This window comes from Camelus ferus, chromosome 5 (genome assembly GCF_009834535.1).
Source record: "Camelus ferus isolate YT-003-E chromosome 5, BCGSAC_Cfer_1.0, whole genome shotgun sequence".
NCBI classification, from domain to species: Eukaryota; Metazoa; Chordata; class Mammalia; order Artiodactyla; family Camelidae; genus Camelus; species Camelus ferus.
In genome coordinates, this window is record NC_045700.1 from 36,137,288 (window position 1) to 36,160,671 (window position 23,384).

Below are 23,384 nucleotides of genomic sequence, written 5' to 3' on the forward strand. Positions count from 1 at the left end.
CTTATACTTACCTGTGCAGAGATGATTATATATTTAGGGTGGGGGGGAAATTGCCTGGGAGATCCTTATTCTCTAGAGAATAAATATCCTATATTTGGAAGAGTGGAGCTTGGGAAGAATTATTTGGGGTTTTACTGCTCCAACTACAGATTTTAATTCAACAACTCATTTTCAACCCCATGCATCACTCCTTTTTTAATGTACCTTATATCTTCACATCTTGATTCTTCCTAGGATGCTAAGGTCAACTGCTTTGCTTCCAGTTCCTACCTCTTCTAAAAAGTATCTAGGGTGTAGTTTTATCCTCTCCTGAATTATTCTACCTCTCCTCCAACTTTGGATTTTCCAAATATACATTGAAACCTCTTGCCTTTTATGTTCTTTTCCTGTTTTTTTTTTTTTTCATGGTTAAAGTTTTTGGATTCATTTACTGTGGTTTTATAGAGGTTTTAGAAAGAGGGGCTAAAATAGATGCATAAGGGTAACCTGTTGTGTTTAACTGGAACTTAGAAGCTGACCTTTACTGATAAGTAAGCTTTCTTTGATTTAATCATGTCCCATAGTATAGCTTTTACTCTAGTTTCTCGTTAGCTGGATATCCTTAGTTGAATACTTTTAATTGATACTGGGCTTGTGTTATATCTTTTTGATGTTTGTTGTATATCTCCTACTGCAATAGACGATATGTTTTCTTGATGTTTTTGCTCTCTTCATCCTCTTTTCTGTCATTGTCTGATACTGTGTTTCTGAGACAAATATTATGGAAAATGGAAATCTTTTGTAGTAACTTTTAAGGTAAAAAGAGGTGACTGTTCCAAAACTTAGTTGATAAGTTAATGAGGTTACATGCTGAAAATGAATTAGATATTTTTAACTAAATTGTTTAAATTTGAATGTTTTAATAAAGTAAATGCACCTATCTAAGCTGCATATCAGACAAGTGAAGTGCATCTGCTTGTACTTTTCTTAATTTTAATCCACTACAAGAACAATAAGGGAACAATTTTTGACCTTGAACGTGGGTAATTGGGGGAATTGGAAGAGATTATTGTGGTTTCTTTTTATTGCTACTTTCTTTTGTCCTTCTCTTTTTACTCTCAAGACTGGTGGCATCTCAGTTGTCCAGAGGCCTCACTGTAAATTCTTTCCCCAGAAAACTTTAAAAGATTTTTTTAATTTATAAAATTAATATTTTTATAAAAGCTCTACTATCATAGCCTAAAGCTGGAAACAATCCAGTGTCCATCCACAGTAGAATAGACAAATAAATTGTATGTATTGATAATGGAATATTATATAAACCAATTAGGGTGAACTTACTATAGCTGCATGCAACAGCATGAATTAATCTCACAAATATAATGTTGAGCAAGTAAAACAAGATGTAAAAGAGTACATGTTGTATGAATCCTTTTATATGTAGAGTTAAAAATCAGCCATAGCTAATGGTGAATCTTGGCCTGTGTCAAGGAATATTTAGTGACGAAAACTTAGAAATTATTCTCAGATTTTGGAAGGGGAGACAGGAAAACAAATTACAGTATATAGTATGATGTCTTAATAAAAGTATATACAAAGTGGAAGCACACTTGATCTTGTTTTAAGACTATGACCAGGAATTGAATGGGGAAGTATAGACTTCACATGCACATACAAAGGCCTGTGAGAGCGTATTGTGTTAAGGAGTGTATAGATATTACAACATAGCTAATGTTCATGGTGAAAGTATTGAACTTTGAGAATAATAAGAGTCAAGGGCAGATTCATGTAGGATTTTATAGAGATACAGAGAATTGAACTGAGTAAGGAAAAGAGCTCAGGCTTTAGAAACAGCAAACCTCAGTTTTTTATTACACTTTAATCATATTTGCTTCATTTTATGGACCACGGGGGAAACTTTGATGGACTTCAGACCTTTGCCTTGTAGAGAAGGGCGATAATAGTCTCACAATTTCATACCGGATAAATTTGCATGGTTAATTCTTGGTTTGGGCTGATCATTAAGGAGAGGATTAAGAATCAAAAGTTTGCATGTTTTCCCAAACGCAGTTACTCAAAATTTGCATTTCACAGGAAACCTTAAGAATGGAGTCTAAACATTCAAGGATTCCAAGAAGAATTTCTGTTCAACCCTCTGACTCTTTAAGTGCTAGGATGATGTCTGGAAGCAGAGGAAGTAGTTTAAATGATACCTATCACTCAAGGGACTCTTCGTTTCGACTGGATTCTGAATATCAGGTAACATCTTAATTTGAAATACGGGTACAGCCTCATTTTCAAAATCCTTGGGGGCATGATTTTCCGGATTTTAAAAAAGTGGTAGAGTATGTTTATAACATTGAGCTGGATTTGAGGCATCCTGTAATCAAAATATTAATCTGTCTGCAGCAAAATGAATGAATGTTCACACCAAGTAGCAAAAGCTTAATGTTTTTCAATCTTTTTGGACTTAAGAATTATGAGTAAGGATTGTGGTCATATATAAAATGTTCATACTTTGCAAAGACATAGAAACCTTATTACTTAAAAACATTTAAGTATCAATTTAAATTAACAGGCTGTCTTTTGGTGAAGATACATCACTAACAGTCTTTTACATGAATTTTGGCATTTTATTTTTATGATTAGTAGTGAGTTTGCATTGGTTTATAATCTACATAAAGTCATAAACTATTCTTATGTAGCTAATTTTCCTTAGGACCAGTAGCACTTTGGTTTTTCAAATAGGTTATTAGTGTTATAACAAAATGGTTGTAGTATAAAACAGTATAAACCTCAGAAGGCATGGTTTGCAGGTGTAAAGAAATTTATCTTGCTTGTCTTTCAAATTTAAGTTTATTGCATAATTGATTGACCACCTAATTAAATCATGTGATTTGCGAAAGTCCAATGTTTAGGTAACTGAATCTAAGAATCCTTCAGTGAAAATGTATTTAAGTCTTACAAATGTATATATTTATATATCATGCAGTGTTCTATATGACAGAGTCATTTTAAAGTACTTCTGCACACATAAGCATTTTACAAAATGTTAAAAGAAAGACAAATGAAATAGAATGACTTCTCTAAAATGCCCCTATCTACTGCTCACTTGCTAACTTTATATGTACTGTTTACTTGGACTTTATTTTAAATGTTGTTTGATACTGTGTTTTGTTTTGTTTTGTTTTTTCACTCTGTTGCTAGGTAAGTGTATGCTTGCCAGAGGTACAGAATCACATATTTTGCATTCTATAGGAGTGTTGTAGGTTAAACGATTGACTTATTAAGAGCACAGAATTGGGGTTTTTTTTCCCCCAGTTTGATAAAATTTTGTCTACTGATCTATGTCAGATTTTTCACGTAGCTTATTAGTGAGGAACACAGACTCTGAAACCAGGCTAAAAGTCTTGAATATATTTTAAAAATGTATTGACATTCACTTTAAAATACAGCTATTTTCAGACTTTTTCTTAGAACTTGTTCTTAATGTCATAGATTATTCCAAAAGTGTAATTTTTCATTGTGGAAGTTTAATAAATAACAAGTGTGAAAAAAAAACACTTTTAAGTCTTTTATTGATTGATTTTAGCAAGATTAATCAGTTTTGTAAATTTGGGGGTTTTTCTTAAGGTTTTTCAGCTACTTTAAATGACTTCCAGTCTTTTTTTCTAAGTGTGTTATAAGAACATTTCCAATCTTAAGTATATTCCTAGGCTGCTTTGCTCTTTTAATTTTGATTTAGAAACTGAAATTCCTGTGTTCTTGAGCAAAATGCTTTACTTTTCTGTTTCCTCGCGATAATGGTAATTTCCTCATACAGTATACAGTTACTTTTAAGACTAATTTAAAGAAGTAATACTTGTAAACCACTTACAACAACAGTGCCTGGAATTTAGAGAAGAATTCGAATGTTACCAATTATAATGATGGTGATTGTTATTGCTACTCTTATCTCCTGGCTTTACATTGGTTTAAGTAGATAATATTTTTAGGGTATAGTATACTATGTTATCAGAATATTTAAATTATATCACACATTTAGTTTTATTTAATGTTCTTCTTAAGATTACTCAGCTAGATGTGTATTTAATGAATAAAAAAGACCTTTGAATTTCAAAGGGAACTTTTGTTAATTGCTGATTATTTTCTCACTCAAAACTGTCTGCAACACAACACTGTCCTTCTTTATCACACTTAGTGAACCTAAAGCTTCAGATAGGAGGGTCAGGCCAGGGCATAACAGAGCAATCTCATTTATATTAAGGATCAAATGATATGAAAATACCTTATTTATACAGTACTTGGCATTTGGCAGAACATTTTTCACTTTTAATTTTAGTTAAATAGGACAGATGCTTTTGTCATTTCATAAAAGGATCTGAAATCTGGAAAGATAAGTGGTATCTCCCAATCACATGATTTTTTATACTGTGTGCCTGAGCTTAAGAATCTAAGACTTATAGATAGCATTGTCTCTTTGAGCAATCTAGGTTCTAAGTTCCAAACAGTTGATTTTCTAAATATCTTTTGGTTCTTGGTCATTTGTAAACTAGGCTGCCTCTGTTATTAATCTTGCTGATATTTCTGTAATTCCATCTTTAAATCTTTTTTACAATTTGAATGGTGGAAAACTGATCATCTTATCGTTTGGTAACAGTAAGTAGAATTTTAGATATTTTTGGAAAGAAAATTTAATTTATGTAATTTATATTGTTAAAAGTAAAAATCTGGGATTATTCTGTGACTATGTAATTATTTTTGTTACTTTTATATATTTTTCGGTAACGTAAGCAACCCCTAATCCCACTTTTTGCTTTGTGGAGAGATTGATTACTTTTAATATGAAATAATAAAATAGGCTTTTTATGGAGGTTCTAGGTACTTTCTTACAATTATTTTTGTCTTTTTCTAGTTTATATATTAACTATTACAGATGTTAGTACCATTGCATATTTTGCAATAATAAGTATTCTCAAGAATTAGAAGAATCAGTGGCTATTAACATTTTTTTTTTGTTTTGGCTTGTTTATCTGTTACAAAGGTAGCTGCCAAGGAAATACATACATGCATATGTACATATGTACACAGGTTAACAAGAAAATGAAAATAGTTTTAAATGGAATGGGGAAAAATACAGATAATACTGAGAGAGTGGGTCCAGGTTGGTTGTAACAATGATAGGCATTTATAAGTTCTGCACTACTCTAAAGTTAAACTTGGGCTCTTGTTTTGGGTGTCAGAGATATCACAGGGAAACACAATTCGGTCTGTAAGGTGTTTTGTTCATAAGGGAAGAGAAGCCATGTTTGGCAGTTTGGTCTGAAAGGTGACAGTGTTGAGATATAAATCAGAAACCCTGCAGCTTGCCTACTCAAAGTGTACAAGTCAGTGGTTTTTAGTGTATTCACAGAATTGTACAAACCATCATCATAGTCAATTTTAGAACCTTTCATTACCTCAAGAGAGTATCCTAGATCCTTTAGCTATCACTGCACTGTTTTCTTTACTCTCCCCGCTCGGAACTGAGCAACCACTAACCTACTTTCTGCCTCTAGATTTCCCTATTTTGGACTTTCACATTCATGAGTAGAAACATTCTGTATGGTCTTTATGTGACTAGCTTCTCTCACTTAGCATATTTTTTAAGGTTCATCTACATGACGATAGCATATATCAGCACTTCATTTCTTTTTATGGTTGAATAGCAGTTACGTATGAGGGTTCTGATCTCTATTCATCCTTGTCTGTACTTGCCTTACGTTTTGATTCTAACCATCCTGTCATGTGTGTGAAGTAGTATCTCATAGTTTTCATTTGGATTGCCTTGATGACTCATGGTGTTGAGCATCTCCTCATTGCTAATTGGCTATTTTTATATGTATAAAGAAATGTCTAGTCAGATCTTTTGCTCATTTTTAAGTTGGGTTGTTTGTCATTTTATTAATTAATTGTAAGAGCTTTTGATTTCAAATTCCACTTTTTCATTCTGGGTATAAAGAAAGGAAAACAATTGACTTCTGTATATTAACCTTGTATACTGCAACTGTACTATAATTATTTGTTAGTTCCAGGAGTTTTTTGGTCAGTTCTTTCAGATTTTCTACATAGATAATCATGTCACCTACAATCTTCCTTCCTAATTTGTATACATTTTATTTTTTTACCTTATTTCATTAGCTATAACTTTCAGTACAGTGTTGGAAAAGAGTGGTAAAATGAAAATAACAATGATTGGAACATAAGCAAATGAAATAGAGACTAAAAAGATACGTGAAACTAAGAGGTGGCCTTTTGAAAAGATAAACAAAATAGACATATCTTTAGCTAGACTCACCAAGAAAAAAATGACTCAAATAAAATAAAATATGAAAGAGGAGATGTTATAAATGATGCCACAAAAATAAAAAGAATCATAAGGGACTACTGTGAACAATTATACAGCAAAAGATTGGACAACCTATAAGAAATGGATAAATTCCTAGAAACACAAAACCTACGAAGACTGAATCATGAAGAAATAGAAGATCTAAACAGAGCAGTAATAAGTAAGGAGGTTTAATCATAATCAAAAACTCCCCGACAAAAAAGTCCAGGATCAGATCACTTCACTTGTGAATTCTACTGAACTCAGAAAAAGAATTTCTCAAACTCTTCCAAAAAATAGAAAGGGGATAATACTCCTAAACTCTTCCTGTGAAGCCAGTACTACCCTGATACCAACACTAGATAAGGACACTGCAAGAAAATAAAATTAAAGGCCAGTATCTGTGGTGAACATAAATGCAAAAGTCCTCAACAAATTAGCAAACTGAATTCAAAAATACATTAAAGGGATCATGTACCATGGTCAAGTGGAATTTATCCCTGGGGTGCAAGAAAGATGGTTTATAGTAAAAACTCAACAAAATGGGTGCTGAGGGAACGCACTTGAATGTAATAAAAGTCATATAGGACAAGCCCATAGCTAGTATCATATTAAATGGTGAAATCCAGAAAACTTTTCCCCTAAGATCAGAAACAAGATCAGATAATGATGCCCACTCTCACCACCTTTTTTCAGTGTATTATCAGAAGTCCTAGCCACGGCAGTCAGACAGAGAAGTAAAAGGAATTCAGATTGGAAAGGAAGAAGTAAAACTGTCATTTGCAGATGATACGATTCCATATATAGAAAAACCTAAAGGTTCCATCAAAAAACTGTTAGAACTAATAAATGAATTCAGTAAAGTTGCAAGATGCAAAGTTGGTACACAAAAATCTGTTGTGTTTCTATACACTAATACAAGCTATCAGAAAGAGAAATTAAGAAAACAGTCCAATTTACAGTTGCATGAAAAAAAATAAAGTACTTGGGAGTAAATTTAACCATGGAGATGAAAGACCTCTACCTTGAAAACTATAAAGACATTGATGAAAGAAATTAAAGAAAACACAAATAAATGGAAAGATATTCCATGCTCGTGGATTGGAAGAATTAATATTCTTAAAATATCCACACATACGTCAAAGTAATGTACAAAATGAGTGAAGGTCAAAAGGTACAGATTTCCAGTTATAAAATAAGTCATGGGGATGTTGTGTACAGAATGGTGACTATAATTAATAATACTATGTTACATATTTGAAAATTGCTAAAAGAGTAGACCTTAAAAATTCTCACAAGGAAAAAAAGCTGTAACTTTGTAATGGGGAATTTTAACTAGAATGATTATGTGATTGTGTTGTTCATTTCACCATATATATACACATGTATACACACATATATAGTTATTATGTGGTACAGGTGAAACTCATTATTGTTAATTATATGTCATTTTTAAACAAAGAAGAAAAAAGCAGTGCCTTGTACCTGATCTTAATGAAAAAGCTTTTAAGTTTCTCTCTATTAAATACAGTGTCTTATCTTAAGTTTAAGTCTTTAAGCCATTTGAGTTTATTTTTGTGTATGGTGTGAGATAGTGTTCTAATATAATTGATTTACATGTGGCTGTCCAGTTTTCCTGGACATTTTCTGACATAAATCTTAGCATTGTTCTCCTAGGGCAGTCTACTCAGGCATTAGAAATAAAAGCAAAAATAAACAAATGGGACCTAATTAAACTTACAAGCTTTTGCATAAAGGAAAGCATAAGCAAAACAAAAAGACAACCTATGGATTGGGAGAAAATACTTGCAAATGATGTGACTGACCAGGGCTTAATTTCCAGAATATATAAACAGCTCATACAACTTAATAGCAACAACAACAAAAAATAACCCAATCCAAAAATGGGCAGAAGACCTAAGTAAGCAGTGCTCTAATGAAGACATACGAATGGCCAAAAGGCACAGGAAAAAATGCTGTGTATCACTAATTATCAGAGAAATGCAAATCAAAACTACTGTGAGGTATCACTTCACACCAATCAGAATGGCCATCATTAAAAAGTCCACAAACAATAAATGCTGGAGGGGGTGTGGAGAACAGGGAACCCTCCTATACTGTGGGTAGGAATGTAATTTGGTGCCACCGTTACTGAAAACAGTATGGAGATTCCTCATAAAACTAAAAATAGACTTAACATATGATCCAGCAATCCTGCTCCTGGGCATATATTTGGAGGGGACTGTAATTAAGAAAGATAACATGTATCCTAATGTTCATAGCAGCACTATTTACAATAGCCAAGAAATGGAAGCAACGTAAATGTCCATCGACTGGATAAAGTTGTGTCACTCACACACACACACACACACACACGAATACTACTCAGCCATAAAAAAGAATAAAATAATACCATTTGCAACATGGATGGACCTGGGAATCCATTCTAAGTGAAATAAGCCAGAAGCAGAAAAATACCATATATCACTTATATGTGGAATCTTAAGAGAAAAAAAAAAAAAACCACACAAATGAACTTATTTACAAAACAGAAACAGACTCAACAGACATGGAAAACAACCTTAAGGTTACCAGGGGGAAAAGGGATAGGAAGGAATAAATTGGGAGTTTGAGATTTGCAAATACTTTTTAAACATAAAATAGATAATAAGTTTATACTGTATAGCACAGGGAACTATATTCAGTATCTCCTAGTAAACTATAATGAAAAAGAATCTGGAAAGGAATATTTGTATCTGTGTGATAGAAACATGCTGTACACCAGAAATTGACACAACATTATGAAATGGTCATAGTTCAGTTTTAAAAAGTGGGGACAAATAGTTATTTGTACATTTTTTTGCATTTATACAATTGAGGAAGTTATTCTCTATTTCTAGTTTGCTGAGAGTTTTTAATCATAAAGGGTGTTGTATTTTATACTTTTTGGATTCAGTTTGCTGATATTTTGTTCAGTATTTTTCCATCTATGTTCATGAGAGAGAATGGCCTATAGATTTCTTCTTATTTCTTTGTTTGATTTTGGTATTAGGGTAGTGCTATCTTCATGGATCGATTTAGGAAGTATTTTCTCTGCTGCTTTCCTCTGAAAGAGATTGTGGAGAGTCTGTTTAAATTCTTCCTTAAATGTTTGATAGAATTCATCAGTGAACTCATGTGGGCCTAGTGTTTTCTGTTTTGAAAACTTACTGATTATTGATTCAAATTATGAAGTGTAAGAGTTTTATATAGGTTCCTAATTTGATACATGATTTGCAAATATTTTCTCATTAAGGATCTTTTTTGCTGTACTGTTTTTAAGGTAGTTGCTTTGGGAATGGTTTAAAACTTTTTTTTTAGAAGCAATTATTTTCCAAATGCAGATATTGACTTGTACAATACTAATAGTAAATGAATAATGATTTCATTGGCTATGCTTCCAGTAAACTTCTTGTTGGAAGGGTAACCTAAATAAATATTATGAAGATAAAAATAAGTAAGTAAAATGAAAATTGGGTGCCCACTAGTTAGAGAATGTTTGTAAAATTCTCTTCCCTCCATTGTACATACATCTATAGCCATTAAGTTTTCAAACTGTTTTCATTGATTTCTCAGGTATACAATGTAGTGTTCAGCTCCTTTGTTGAGCTAGAAAGCCCCTATACCATACAATTCACCTTTCTAATCATAACCTTTTGAGTTGTAAGTAATTTATAAAAAATGTTTACTTCAGGAGCCAAATTTATTACTTGATTCTGGGTAGAGACTGAAATTTAGTGAAAATGAGAACTCTGTGAAACTCAAATGATATTTAGTAACTCTTTATCCACCTATTTTCATACGAATGTTCATAGTCTGGAGGTAACAAATGCAAAAAGATTAATTGGACTTAACCAAATTAAAAATTTTTAGTGTGTCAGAAGATACCATGGAGAGAGTTAAAAGACAACTTAGAGAATGGGAGAAAATATTTGTAAACCATATGCTATCTGACAAGGGAATTGTAACTAGACTATGTAATGAACTCTTACATTCTAACAATAAAAAGACAATTCAATTTAAAATGAGCAAAGGACCTGAATAGACATTTGCCCAAAGATATACAAATGGCCAGTTAACACATGAATAGATGCTCAGCATCATCAGCCATTAGGAAATGCAATTCAGCACTGTAATGAGACACTACTTTGTACCCACTAGAATGGCTAAAATGATAAAGAGACAATAGCAAGCGTTGACAAGGTTATGGAGAAATTTGAACCTTCATAAATCACTCATGGGATTTTAAACTGGTACAGCCGCTCTGGAAAACAGTATATTAATTTTTCTAAAAGAACTTCGAATTATTATATGAGCCGTCAGTTACACCCAAGAAAATTAGAAATATGTATCTACACAAAACTTGAACACAAATGTTCATAGTAGCATTATTCACAATAGCTAAAAAGTGGAAACAGCCCCACAACTACTTTTTAAAGCATCCAGTATCTATCTGCAAGGCAGTATACTTTGGAGACAGACTCTAATTTCTTTTGACCACTAATAGTTCTAGACAGCATAAGAGATTAATATAGAAATGAATCCCAAACTTCTTTAATTGTTAAAGGAATTCAGAAGGAAAAAAAGCTCATTGCTTCAGACTGAGAATATTTGAACAATGGACAAAATTGGATTGGTAAAAACCAGAGAAGGGTTTGATTTTGAATTTAAGCCAGCAGAAAAACTGATCAGGACTTTATCTCTCTTTTCCTATACTTACATTAACAAGTATTTCTGTCTCTGGGATGACACATAGGCTATCTTTTAGAGTTGTGAGTCATGAAAATTATTTGCCAAATAGTGTGTCATTATCTCACCAATAGCCAATGCCAGAAAACTGTGGAGTGACTGACTTTTGTTCAGTTTCTCACATTGTCTCTAAATTTGATAACTTTTTATCTTTTATAATGACTCCCTGTTTCCATTATTTTTACTCGCAAGAACTTATTTCTTACTAGTCCAATAACTGCCTGATTTTCCTACTTTTTGTCCATTCCACCCTTTTAATCTTCCACAGTGCTCTGAAGCTCTTTCCAAGTAATTGATCTGATGGCATTTTCTCCTTCAGTAGCTCCTAAAGTCATTATTTGTGGATGTGCTATTCAGTAACAGTTTGTCTAGTTTATGCAAAATGAGAAAAATAAGAACAAGTTAGGAATTCCATACAAGTAAAATTCATTCATTTTAAAAGTCTATTTTGTGTTAGTCTATTATGTCCTTCCTGTTTTAGGAGCATATAAAATGCCCCTTTTAAAAGATTGGGAGCAGAGTTGGATGATAATTGCTATTTGAAATTTCCTTACTTGTAAAAAGTGTCAGTTCTTTCTAAAATTTAAATTAAAACATTTTTTTATTTTGGTCTTTGAAATTCAAAGGTCTTAGAATCACTGGCCTGCAGGATTAGGTCCCTTAAACCCTGACAGTGGCACATAAAATGGTTTTTATTTTGAAATACTTAATGAATTTTATCTCTTGTGCTACTCCAGTTCATTGATTGCAGCTCAGTGGAAAACTTGGTTCAGAAGTCTTGTGAGACCAAGTTTGTGCTCAGCTGAAGTTTGCCACATTCATTTAGCAAAATATTCTGTGGGGCAAGGGGTGGATGAAATCCTGATCTGTCCATTCCTACTTTTTCAGTTTTGTGTCTTCTGCTTTTCCATGTAGTTTATTCTATAGAGTTCCATGGACTAATACAGTTCTCTGAATGCATGCAATATGCTTCTCATAATTAAAAGATAATAGATCAACGAAGTAGTAATCCCTTAAAAGAATTCCCATGGCAAAGTGGTTAATACATCTTTTTATCTTTTCTGTAAAACTTTCAACATTTATTTGTATTATAACTTTGTTATTTGTACTCAAACTCTTTGACGGAGCACATTATTTGGGCTCTTACGTTTGTCACGTATACATTAACAAACTGAATTTACGGCCCATGATAACATTCCAGTTTTAGCTTTCTTTTGTCAAGAAATATAACACTTATGAGAACATTGTTTTTTCATTTTAACATTCTTTAATAAAATGAACTACTTACCACATACTTGCATGTTAACATGGTTTTTAAATATCTTTTTTTCTTTATTTCCCAGAAATTACTTTTATGTTAGTGATAAGTATCTTCAAGCAGTTCAGAGATTACATGCCAAATGCATCCTTCTTGGTCTGTTTATGTGTGTGTGTTTGTGCATTGTGAGTGTCTTTTGTGTTATTTCATTTGTTGACCATATATTTGTATATTAAAAAAAAAAACCCTTGAGCTGAGAGTTTTAAAATATGTAATTTTAGCTGTTTCTTGTTGCTTCACTGATGAAGAAATTCCATATGTTAGGTTTTTTTTTTTTAACCACTTACATTGTTGGATGACTATTCCTGAGAATAGGCATAAGATCTAGGATAAATTTTTTTTTTATTACTCCAAAAATCTTATTTTTATAGTAGAGTATGCCTATCTTGGTATACCTCTAAGAAGAGGAAGCATTGTCCTCAGAACATTAATACCAAACCAAGAAAACAAAATGATTATGTCGTTTTTACTCTTCAGTGTTTCTTAACTACTGTTTGTATGCAGTTACATAGAAGATATAATCTAAATCAGATTGGTTACCTAGCAAAGTACAACTACAGTATAAAGTAAAGGGACAAGTGGTTTGAAGGAAACAGACTACAAAAAACCTGCCTGGTAGAAAAATTTGTGCTTGTGAGGAATGAAGGATACTTGGGAATTTCTTAGAGAATTGTAGATTAAATTTAATATTTAAAAATTGCCGGCATTTTTGTTACTTTAAAGAAAATTTTTAACTTAACAGTCTACATCAGCATCAGCGTCTGCATCGCCATTTCAGTCTGCATGGTACAGTGAGTCTGAGCTAAGTCAGGGAGCACGCTCAAGATTGCAAAACCAGCAACGGGATCACGACTCAAAAAGACCTAAACTTTCCTATACAAACTGTACATCTACCTCAGCTGGGAGAAGTGTTGGACATGGTTTAAATGCAGTATCAGGTAAGAATTAAACTTGTGTAAGAATTACTGTATATGTATTTTGGACAGAAGCCCTTTTTCCAAGATATAGTGTATTAAGCAAGTGGACTGCACATAAGATAGTGGGTCATAAATACAGTGCAGTTTCCAAAATACAGTGGAGTTACCTTAACTTAGTGTTAGAACTGAAATTAAATCTTTATTTTGGTTTTTTGTTCTGATTTTGTACAAATGTCTTACATAAACAGGATATTAGATTTTAATTAATTAAAATAGCTGGTATATATGGTAATAAAATTGGTAAAAGTGACATATATTCTGCTGGTTATTATAGTAGGTAAATTTTTAAATTGTTACTAGGAAAGCCAGATTTACTGATACATGTTTAAAATGTTTCCTAAGTGTACTTTTTGTAAATAATAAACATTGTGCTATATGACACTTATTTTCAGAAAATGTAGAAATTCTTTAGTTAAACAAAAAATAGTTGGTGATATTCTAGTGGGAGTTCTGTACTAGGAAGCAGAAAGCTGTGATTCTAGCCCTCTTGACTAACTGTGGCATTGGACAAGTTACTTAACCACACTAGTATTTAGATGACTTATGCATAAAGCTTCATGTTTAGTATCTTGTACTCAACAGATCCACATTTGCTCCACAAATTGAAAAGCTCTTTTGTTGAGAGGTACCTCCTGAGTTATACTTCTTCAAATGAAACACTAGCCAATGCCTGAAATAGTTCTAAGATAAGATAGAATTTGTAATGACACAGCTGGAGATACAATTCTTGAATTGCGTATGTACTACCAATTGAATTAGTGTAAACAGTTCCTTTCTGTTTGATAGGCAGGACTACCATGGGAAAGACATGGCCCTTCTGAAGGATATTGCGAGTAGTATGATGAGTAAGAGCAGACTGACCTTAACTTTGTAGACAAATTCCATTGCGTAGAGATCTTTCTTTGCTCTGCTCTGTGAAGGCATAGCATTAACCCTAGACCATTTCCTTTAATGAAGAGAAATGATTATGGCTTTTGGGACTAGGAGAGAAAGAACAAAAATTTTAAGGTAAATAGTGACGGGGAAAGTTTTGAGACTTTAAAAAAATTTTTAATTTACTTTTAAATGAAATCATATCTAACAAAATTCAGATTATAATCGCAACAAAACATTAATTCTTAACATAAGAATGAACCAAATATGGCAACAGTGATAATAGTTCTGACAAAATAGTTTTAAACCTACAGTATAGCATCTTTCATTTCACAATGGCTTTGATTTTTATTTCGGCTGTTCTTCAACATCACTTTCATTGACTTATAAAATTCTACATCTTTGGCAAGCTTTATATTTTTGTTTTGCTAACATTTTACAGCATGTTTATATTGTGTGGTCAGATATTCTAGAGAGTGACTGAGACATTGGCATCCTGAATGGGGATAGTTTGTAGTGTTAGAGAAGAATGTGTTTGAGTAGGAGATAATTTTATAAGTGATTAGTGAATAATTTTGTGTTATGCCAAATTTTGCTTTTGATTCCAACTAAAACTGGGGATTCCTATAATAAACCATATAACTGGAGATTCCTGTAATAAACCATAATTATCTCTCTGTGTAATACTGAAAATTTGTTGTCATCAGAAACCTTGAATGCTTTCTCTGAATTAAAACTTCTTCAATTATTTTAAGATTCTTCTTGGAGGCGTAGTCAAGTTCCCAGATCTTCATCAGTGGTACTTGGATCATTTGGAACTGACTTAATGAGAGAGAGGAGAGATTCAGAGAGGAGAGCAGATTCCTCCATTAGTAATCTTATGGATTATAGTCACCGAAGTGGTGATTTCACAACCTCATCATGTATGTATAAATTATTTTGTTATATATAGCTTACGTAATAATGTTTTGTTTTTCTCTCTGTGTGTATCATTAAAATCACAGTACAAAGGAGTTAATGAAGTGAATATTATGAAGATTTAAAATATAGGGTAGCTTGGTATGTTTTCTAGTACCTTTTTTGTCCTTTTGCTTTAAAAAATGTAAACAATTTAAGGTACATATACATGAGTATCCAGATTCTGTCTGCCTATAATTCTTTCACTTTTAAGATTGTATTATATCTTAAAATATACTTGATAGGTTCTTATATATTACAATATAATTTGCCTTATGAACTGACTAAAACTTGAAATCATTTTAAGACATAATTTAGAATTCCTTTAGTTTAACATGAATATATCTTTTTCATTTAGTTGAAATAAAGACCCATATTGTTTCTGTCAATATACATAAGCTTAAGCTCTTCAAAATAAATACTATAAAACAAGAACACTAAATAACTGAAGACAAAAAGTACTGATTAAAGTTGACAAATACAGCAGATAAAAGTGGAATTTGATTTACAGAGAAGAAAATAACATTTGTTTTTAAAGGTTTAGGTTATTTTAAATAATCTTAATGGGGGAAGGCTTTGCTTTATTTAAGACAAATAAAAGCATCTTTTTATTTACTTGGCTTTGGATGCAGAAGTTTTGGTAGATGGTGTCAATAGCTTCTAAGTTGGGGGGTATAAATACAGAATAGAATGGATTTAATCCCTAACAATTTATCCTTTTGTGAGACTCCATGTATTAGCAAAGTAGCGATCTAGCACTTAAACTAGATGCATGGATGACTATTCTTTATGAAGGGATGCTTTGGTATTTCTCATTCCATTTAAAGATTAGAACTACAAGTGGTGTACTATTAAAATTGCGGATGCCAGGGCTCTATTCTGACTCATAGTTCCCAGCCAGCGTTTTTTTTTTTTTTTTTTTTTTTAATGCGTAAGTATCTCTGATGAGTAAACAGGGATGAGAAAGAATGACTGCTGTTAACTTAAAAGAAGTAAAAAAGCTGGAGAAATTTTGAGCTGTTAGCACAGTTTTCCATAAAATTACAAAGGTGATAGTATTTACGTGAAGTAAATTTTGTACTTACTGCAGAGTAAGGAAAATCTCCAAAACATCATCTCCCTATGATAATTTTGCTTTTACTTGTTATGAATTACTTACATTTGAATTTTTTGCCCCAGTTAAAATTCCTTATCCATTTAGATATTCTTCTACCATATCAATTTCTGATTAATAAATTCAGCTGTTTTACCTCCATCAAGTTGGTAGATTGATGTTTACCTCTCATAAGCTATGATACATTTCTTTTTTTTACTTGTAATGTTGACTTTATACAGCAGTACTGATTTTACCAAAAGTATAGAAAGACAGATAAATATGTTTGTTTTTTTCTGTAATAATAAAGCTATGTAGTTCTAATATACCAGTATTCAATTTGAATCCAGTGTTTCATTTTGGCAGCAGTTAGTGGTTAATAGACTCAAACTTAATAATACTCACATTATTCATATAATTGATTATCTTTCCTTTCTTTCAAAAATAGATGTTCAAGACAGAGTTCCTTCTTCATATTCACAGGGAGCAAGACCTAAAGAGAACTCATTGAGCACTTTACAGTTGAATACATCATCTACAAACCACCAAATGCCTTCTGAACATCATACCATACCATGTTCTAGGGACTCTGGTAGAAATTCTTTAAGATCCAATTTTTCTCCAAGAGAATTAGAATCTCCTCAAGGCAGTATACAGCCTGGATTTTCTTATATTTCAAATAGAGATGAAACCTCAGCTATAGGCAGTTCAGATAGGTTTGGTTCATCTCAAAGATCATTTCAAGAATCTTCTGACAATGAAGGTAGACGTACAACAAGAAGATTGCTGTCACGTATAGCTTCTAGTATGTCATCTACTTTTTTTTCACGAAGATCTAGTCAGGATTCCTTGAATACAAGATCACTGAGTTCTGAAAATTCTTACGTTTCTCCAAGAATCTTTACAGCTTCACAGTCTCGTAGTAATGCAGCATCAGCTTCTGATGCTCCTGATAATAGGGCATCTGAAGCTTCTCAGGGATTTCGATTTCTTCGGCGAAGATGGGGTTTGTCATCTCTTAGCCAAAATCATAGCTCTGAGCCAGATTCCCAGAATTTTAACCAAGAATCTGAAGGTAGAAATACAGGACCATGGTTATCTTCTTCACTTAGAAATAGATGCACACCTTTGTTCTCTAGAAGGAGACGAGAGGGACGAGATGAATCTTCAAGGATATCTACCTCTGATACACCATCTAGGTCTCATATTTTTAGAAGAGAATCAAATGAAGTGGTTCACCTTGAAGCACAGAGTGATCCCCTTGGGGCTACTGCCAGCAGACCACAAGCATCTGCAGCACCGAGCAGTGCTGCTACAGGTGGCTCCACTTCAGATTCGACTCACAGTGGACGAAATACAGGAATAACAGGGATACTTCCTGGTTCCTTATTCCGATTTGCAGTCCCCCCAGCACTTGGAAACAATTTGACCGACAATGTCATGATCACTGTAGATATTATTCCTTCAGGTTGGAGTTCATCTGATGGAAAAAGTGATAAATCTAAAAGTACACCTTCAAGAGACCCAGAAAGACTGCAAAAAATAAAAGAGAGGTAAATTTGAATACCCTTCTTAAGGCTATAAAGCAAGAGAAGATTAGAGAAAGAGCTCTTTTTTTCTAAAATGGTTTCTCATAACAGTGATATCTGAAATTTCTTCCCTTAAAATTTACATTCAGTGAGATGTTTAGTGTCTTGCTCAGAGATAAAATGGATGAAAATTAGTCGTGGAGGTAGGCACTGGGGATTGCATCAGGGAATAGTCTAATGGTTAATTTTAACCAGCTTTGGATGCAGACATATACAAAGACAACAATCTTAATCTCTTATCCTATTTCTTGGTAGATTAGTGCTAAATAGGATTGGTAAGGGGGCACAAGTGGTCATGGATTATCAAGACAATGTTTCAGCCTTTAATTAGATCATTTATTTACCATTTATTTGTATTTCTCATTTCAAATCTTTTTCGGAATGAGGTAAAATCATTTGCACAGATTTTTAATTTTGTTTTTAAAGTCCAAATGTATATTGAATATTCTTTATATGTTGTGACTAACAGAAATATCAGTTTAAATTCAGGGCTTAGAATCTTTTTATTCTTGTGAAATCTTTTGTAGAGTTGAGATTGCTTAAAAATCTCTAGTGAAAGATGAAAAAAATGAAAGATCAGAGATTTTAGCCTCAACTTGATTATCTTGTCATGTTAGTGTAGTTACTGAGTTTTTCCAGGTATTAAAATTACTTTTATGATAAAATGGGATAGGATAGTACACAGAAAGTATACTTGTAAGAAGAAAGACTTCAGTAAAACTAAGGTTGTTGGCTTTTTTTTTTTCCTTGTTCATAAAGATCCTTTGTAATGGAATTGTTGTGAAGCATAGCTGTTAGTATCATTTTAGGTTTTTTTGTTCTTTGAGAAGAAATCCATTCATATCTTACTCTGGGGATAAAAGAAAGGAGCTTCACCTGTTTTCTGAGACATGGGCATTGACTAATACATTTCCACTTTTCCTTATATAGGACAAATTGTTCCATGTGATTATTCTCTTATTTCAAAATTTTCTATTTTTCCTTTCTTAGAGGAAGATTTACTCTGCCCTGGTAGTGTTTAATGTTATTACAGCAGCTCCCTCTGATTGCAAGCTGTCTACAGAGTAATGTAGTAACTATTATATTTCTTGTACACAAAGTTAGATTAATTTGAGTGCAGTAGTGGCTGTAATGTAAGTAGGGCAAAGCACTAAGTTAGTGATTTTCAAGGAGAAACCAGTTAAGCCAGCACCACCCTGTCTGGTAGGTAGTTTAAAAACCAGCATTTGTTGACATTGAGTTTACATGTGTATGTGTTCCTCTATTACATATTTTGCTTATATGTGAGGATTATAAGACATTTGACAAATCAAATGAATAAGAGTATGAAAAACTTGAATCTCCCAAAATGAAAACTGTCAGCCCAAAGAAAGTTACATCTAAAGGTGAAAACATAAACATTAATAGTTGAAGTAGTATCTCTGGTTAAGCATAGGCATGAAAGTCACCTCTTGGCACACATCTTTTGTTAAAACTCATTTGGAACCCATATAATCCAGGTTGTATTTCAGTAACAGTTTAACATTCAGTATCATCAGTTTACTGAGTACCTTTTTCATGTCAGCAGTGGACTAAAGCAATAGAGATTTTAACAAAAAAATTATTTGTTTCGTAGTGATCATTCTGCATTTAAATTAAGCAGTACATGTTGGCCTGTGAAATAGAGGACATAGGTTAATGGAAATTGCTTCACTCTTTAAAAGCCTACCTTTGTAGAAATCAGGATGATTTAATAACGTTACTGGGGATGGGGAAAATGAAGAATTTAAAAATCTTTTTTTTTATTATGACTTAATATAAAAAGCCTATCAGTTTAAACATGTGGTTCTGATAACATGTAAATGAAAAATCACTAGTCAATATTTGTTTAATTCATCAAAGTTGTCTTAAAAGTTCTGGGCGGTATTGGGGAACAAAACCGATGGGTATGTAAGTACATTATACTGCTGGAATTGAAGTACTCTATGATACTGCAGAAATTAAAATCTCTTAGGGATATTTTTAAATTGATTGTGAAAATATGGAACTTAAACTGTGCCACCAAAGACAAAATTACGTAAATCATTTGAAGATAAAGAATAGGATAGCTATTTCCATTATAGTTTTCATTTTTATTGAAATGGTTTTTCATAGTAGTTGCTGTTTATTATTGTTGTTATTTGCCCTTTTTTTACCCAGAGAGATAATGATATTGTTTGGGGTTATGTGTGACTGGAAATGACCAACCAGGATGAATTACTATAGCTCTGTTCAGGAAATGTACTTTCTTTTCCAGCCTTCTTTTAGAGGACTCTGAAGAAGAAGATGGTGACTTATGTAGAATTTGTCAGATGGCAGCTGCATCATCCTCTAACTTGCTAATAGAACCATGCAAGTGCACAGGAAGTTTGCAGTATGTCCACCAAGAGTGTATGAAAAAGTGGTTGCAGGCCAAAATTAACTCTGGTAAGATTTACCCTTTGTGTATTCTGTTTTCACAATTCTTCCAAGAGATACATGTATGTATGCATTTTAGTTAGTAAATCTGATTATAATTTATTGTCAAATTTATACTCTTACAAATGTCAACCATTTTTGAAGCAAAAACATTAAAGAGCATTAGTCTTGCTTCATAAATTTAAAGTATAATAGTGTTACTTATATTTCATTTACCAATCTGTTTACTTTCATACATCTGTAATACAAGTGTAATTTGTTATCGTTGGTGACCCTTATATCATGTAAGATCATTTTGAATCAAAGAAATATTTTTACTATTTACCAGCTTTGTGTCCTTGAGAAAGATTATTGTCTCTAATGCTGTTATGCAGTAATAAGATTACTGTAGGGATTCATTGTTTATTGAATGCCTGTTATGGAGCCAGACACCTTTCTAGATATGGGATATAAAGAACAAGACTGATAAGGCACTTACTCTTGTGGTGGCATTAAGTGTTAAAGGAATGCCTTGTTGAGGTAAGGACATTTTAACTTAACGAAGAGGAACTGTCTAATCCAGAATGACGGCAAGAGCATTCCAACGGAAGGAACAACTAGTACAGAGACTTTAAGGTAGGAATGACTTAGGTGTGTTTGAGGAATTGAATGAAGAAGGCCCTGTAGGCTGGAGTATAATTAGCGGGAAAGGAGAGTGGTGATATAGTGGAGATAAGAGAGATTAGCAGAGGCTGACTTATTTAGAACTTTTAAAACTAATGTCAGAAGCTTAGATTTTTATCTCAGTATTATAGGAAGCCACTCAAGGTCAGAGGAATGAAATGATCTTATTTATGTTTTGTCTGCTCTGTGAAGAGTGGATTTTAGGAGGACAGGAGTAGAGAGAAGCAGGGAGGTCAACCAGGAATCTATTGTGGTGACCAACCAGTAATCTATCTTATAAGAGGCGGTCATGGTGTGGTAGAAATGGATGGATTCTGGTATATTTTGGAGGTAGATTCTTTAAGACTTGCCAGTGGATTGGACATGTTAGAGTGAAGGGGAAAGAACAATTAGGGAAGCTCATGTTTTGCCTTGAGCAATTAAGTAAATGGTAGGGCCATTTCCTGAAATAAAGAAGACTGAGAATGGAAAAAATTCGGGAGAGGAAACCAAGAGTTGTGTTTTAGAAATATCATATATGAACTATTTATTAGATAACCATATGGAGATGTCTGCTGGGAAGTTAGCAAGACAAGCATGATGTTTCACGGGTTTTAGTGCTGAAAGTTATAATTTTGGAAGTCATGAGCACACAAATAATATTTTAAGCTTTGGGATTAAATAAGATCACTAGAGCAAGAGCAGATATCAAAGAAATGAGCCCAGGACAGTCCTGAGGCACCCAAATGTTTAGTGGGAACAGAGAAGGAGATTTAAGGAGCAGCCTTAGTCTGGTAGGAAGAAAACTGAGAAAATGTAGTGTTGTGCAAGGCGAAAGAAGAAACCTTTTAAGAGGATGTACCCTGTCAGGTACTGCAAAGAAGTCAGAACAAAAAGATAAGACAAAGAAATGACAGTTGGATTTGGTAGCATGGATGTCCTTGGTGACTTCAGTCTCTGTGGAGTGGTGGTGGTGGGTGGGTGGGGGTGTGTGTGTGTGCACGTGCGCGAGCATCGGGAGTGGAGGTGAGTCATAAGCATAATTGAATTGGGCTGAGGAGAGAAAATGAGGTAATACTGGGGAAATAGCAACATAGCTCTCCCCTTACAATAAGCTTTACCATCAAGGAGTTTATAGATACAATAAGGTAGGAATTGGAGAATCTTACGGGGTCATGGTATGTCTTTATGTTTTGTTTTTTTGTTTCGAGGTAGCAGATTTGGAGGCATGTTTTTATTTTAACAAGAGATACAATGGAGAGGGAAAAAATTATGAAAAAGGAAGGGAGAGATGGGATCCAGAGCACAAGTTGAGTAGTTAGTCTTTGATGGGAGAAAGGGTACTTCATTTCTAGAGGGGTAGTGTAGGTTTGGATTATTGATCAGTTTGTTGCTTTGGTCTTAAGGTGCTTGAATTCTTCTGTAATTTTTCTGTTTTCTTAGTAAAGTCTTTAACTGATGAAGGGGTAGATTAAGATATTTTCACATGTGGGGATAACATTTTAAGATGTTTTCCGGTTTTTCAGGTAGTATTAGTGTTCATAAAAATCTGGCCATGAATATGATTTAAAAGTGGGATACATGTACGTTATTTAAGAAGCAGTTTTCAGATGCTTGGATACAGACAAGGATTTGAGTTCAGTGGGATTGGGACCTTTGCCAGACAAACATGATAGAAGAGAGTTAAGGGTATTTGTAAGGATATTTGTAAGGATGTAGCTGTGGTGAGCCTGGAAATTAGACAAAATCAGAAAGGGAGTAAGTACATCAGGAAGTGGATAGTGAAAAGTAGTAGGGTCAGTGTTTGAGTCTCATTGACACTGAAGAGAAATGCCAGAGTAGGTGAGGTAGAATGATGAGAAATTGAAGATACTCAGGAGAGGATACTTAAAATACAGATTTTAGGGGTAGTGCAGTAAGCTGCGATGACAGGGTCAAGAATACGACCATAAAGTGGGTGGACTGAGATGGGGAAGGGTATTGGAAGCAAGGATGCTGAGGAAGTCAGAATCAAATGTGAATGGTCTATGTGGGTGTTGAAATAGCCAAGAAATAGAGGGCCAGGTACTAAAGTCATTAATGAATGAGGAGGGACTTAGAGTTTCAAAACAGTAGTAGGTGTTGGGGTGGGGAGGGGGCCAGCTTTCCCTGTTCATTGGTCCTGAGGTATGAAGTGTTATGGGGGAAATATGGCTGCGGAAGAGTATTATCAGTCTGAGGCACTGTGGTTCAGGCTTGAAGTTGAAGAGAGAATTCATAAAGGAGACTGCTTAAGGGGAATTTACTTAAATCAGACAACATGAGTACCAGAGGACTTAGTGAAATGTGACTAGGAGGGTAAGAAATGTGGGAAACTAGATCTGAG

General features: G+C 33.4%; 1 protein-coding gene across 12 annotated transcripts in view; it reads left to right on the forward strand.

Annotated features, from left to right (window-relative positions):
* Positions 1–23,384, forward strand: part of MARCHF7 (membrane associated ring-CH-type finger 7) — a 46,678-nt gene that overhangs the window by 12,088 nt on the left and 11,206 nt on the right. For all 12 annotated transcript variants that reach the window (XR_004319882.1, XR_004319886.1, XR_004319883.1 and 9 more), the window contains exons 2-6: positions 2,074–2,238; positions 13,195–13,390; positions 15,058–15,225; positions 16,801–17,905; positions 20,217–20,386. Coding sequence is in view for 6 of the 12 variants with exons in the window: in XM_032479548.1 (XP_032335439.1) it covers positions 2,086–2,238; positions 13,195–13,390; positions 15,058–15,225; positions 16,801–17,905; positions 20,217–20,386 (1,792 nt within the window). In the remaining 6 variants the exon portion in view is untranslated. The remainder of the gene's footprint in view (positions 1–2,073; positions 2,239–13,194; positions 13,391–15,057; positions 15,226–16,800; positions 17,906–20,216; positions 20,387–23,384) is intronic.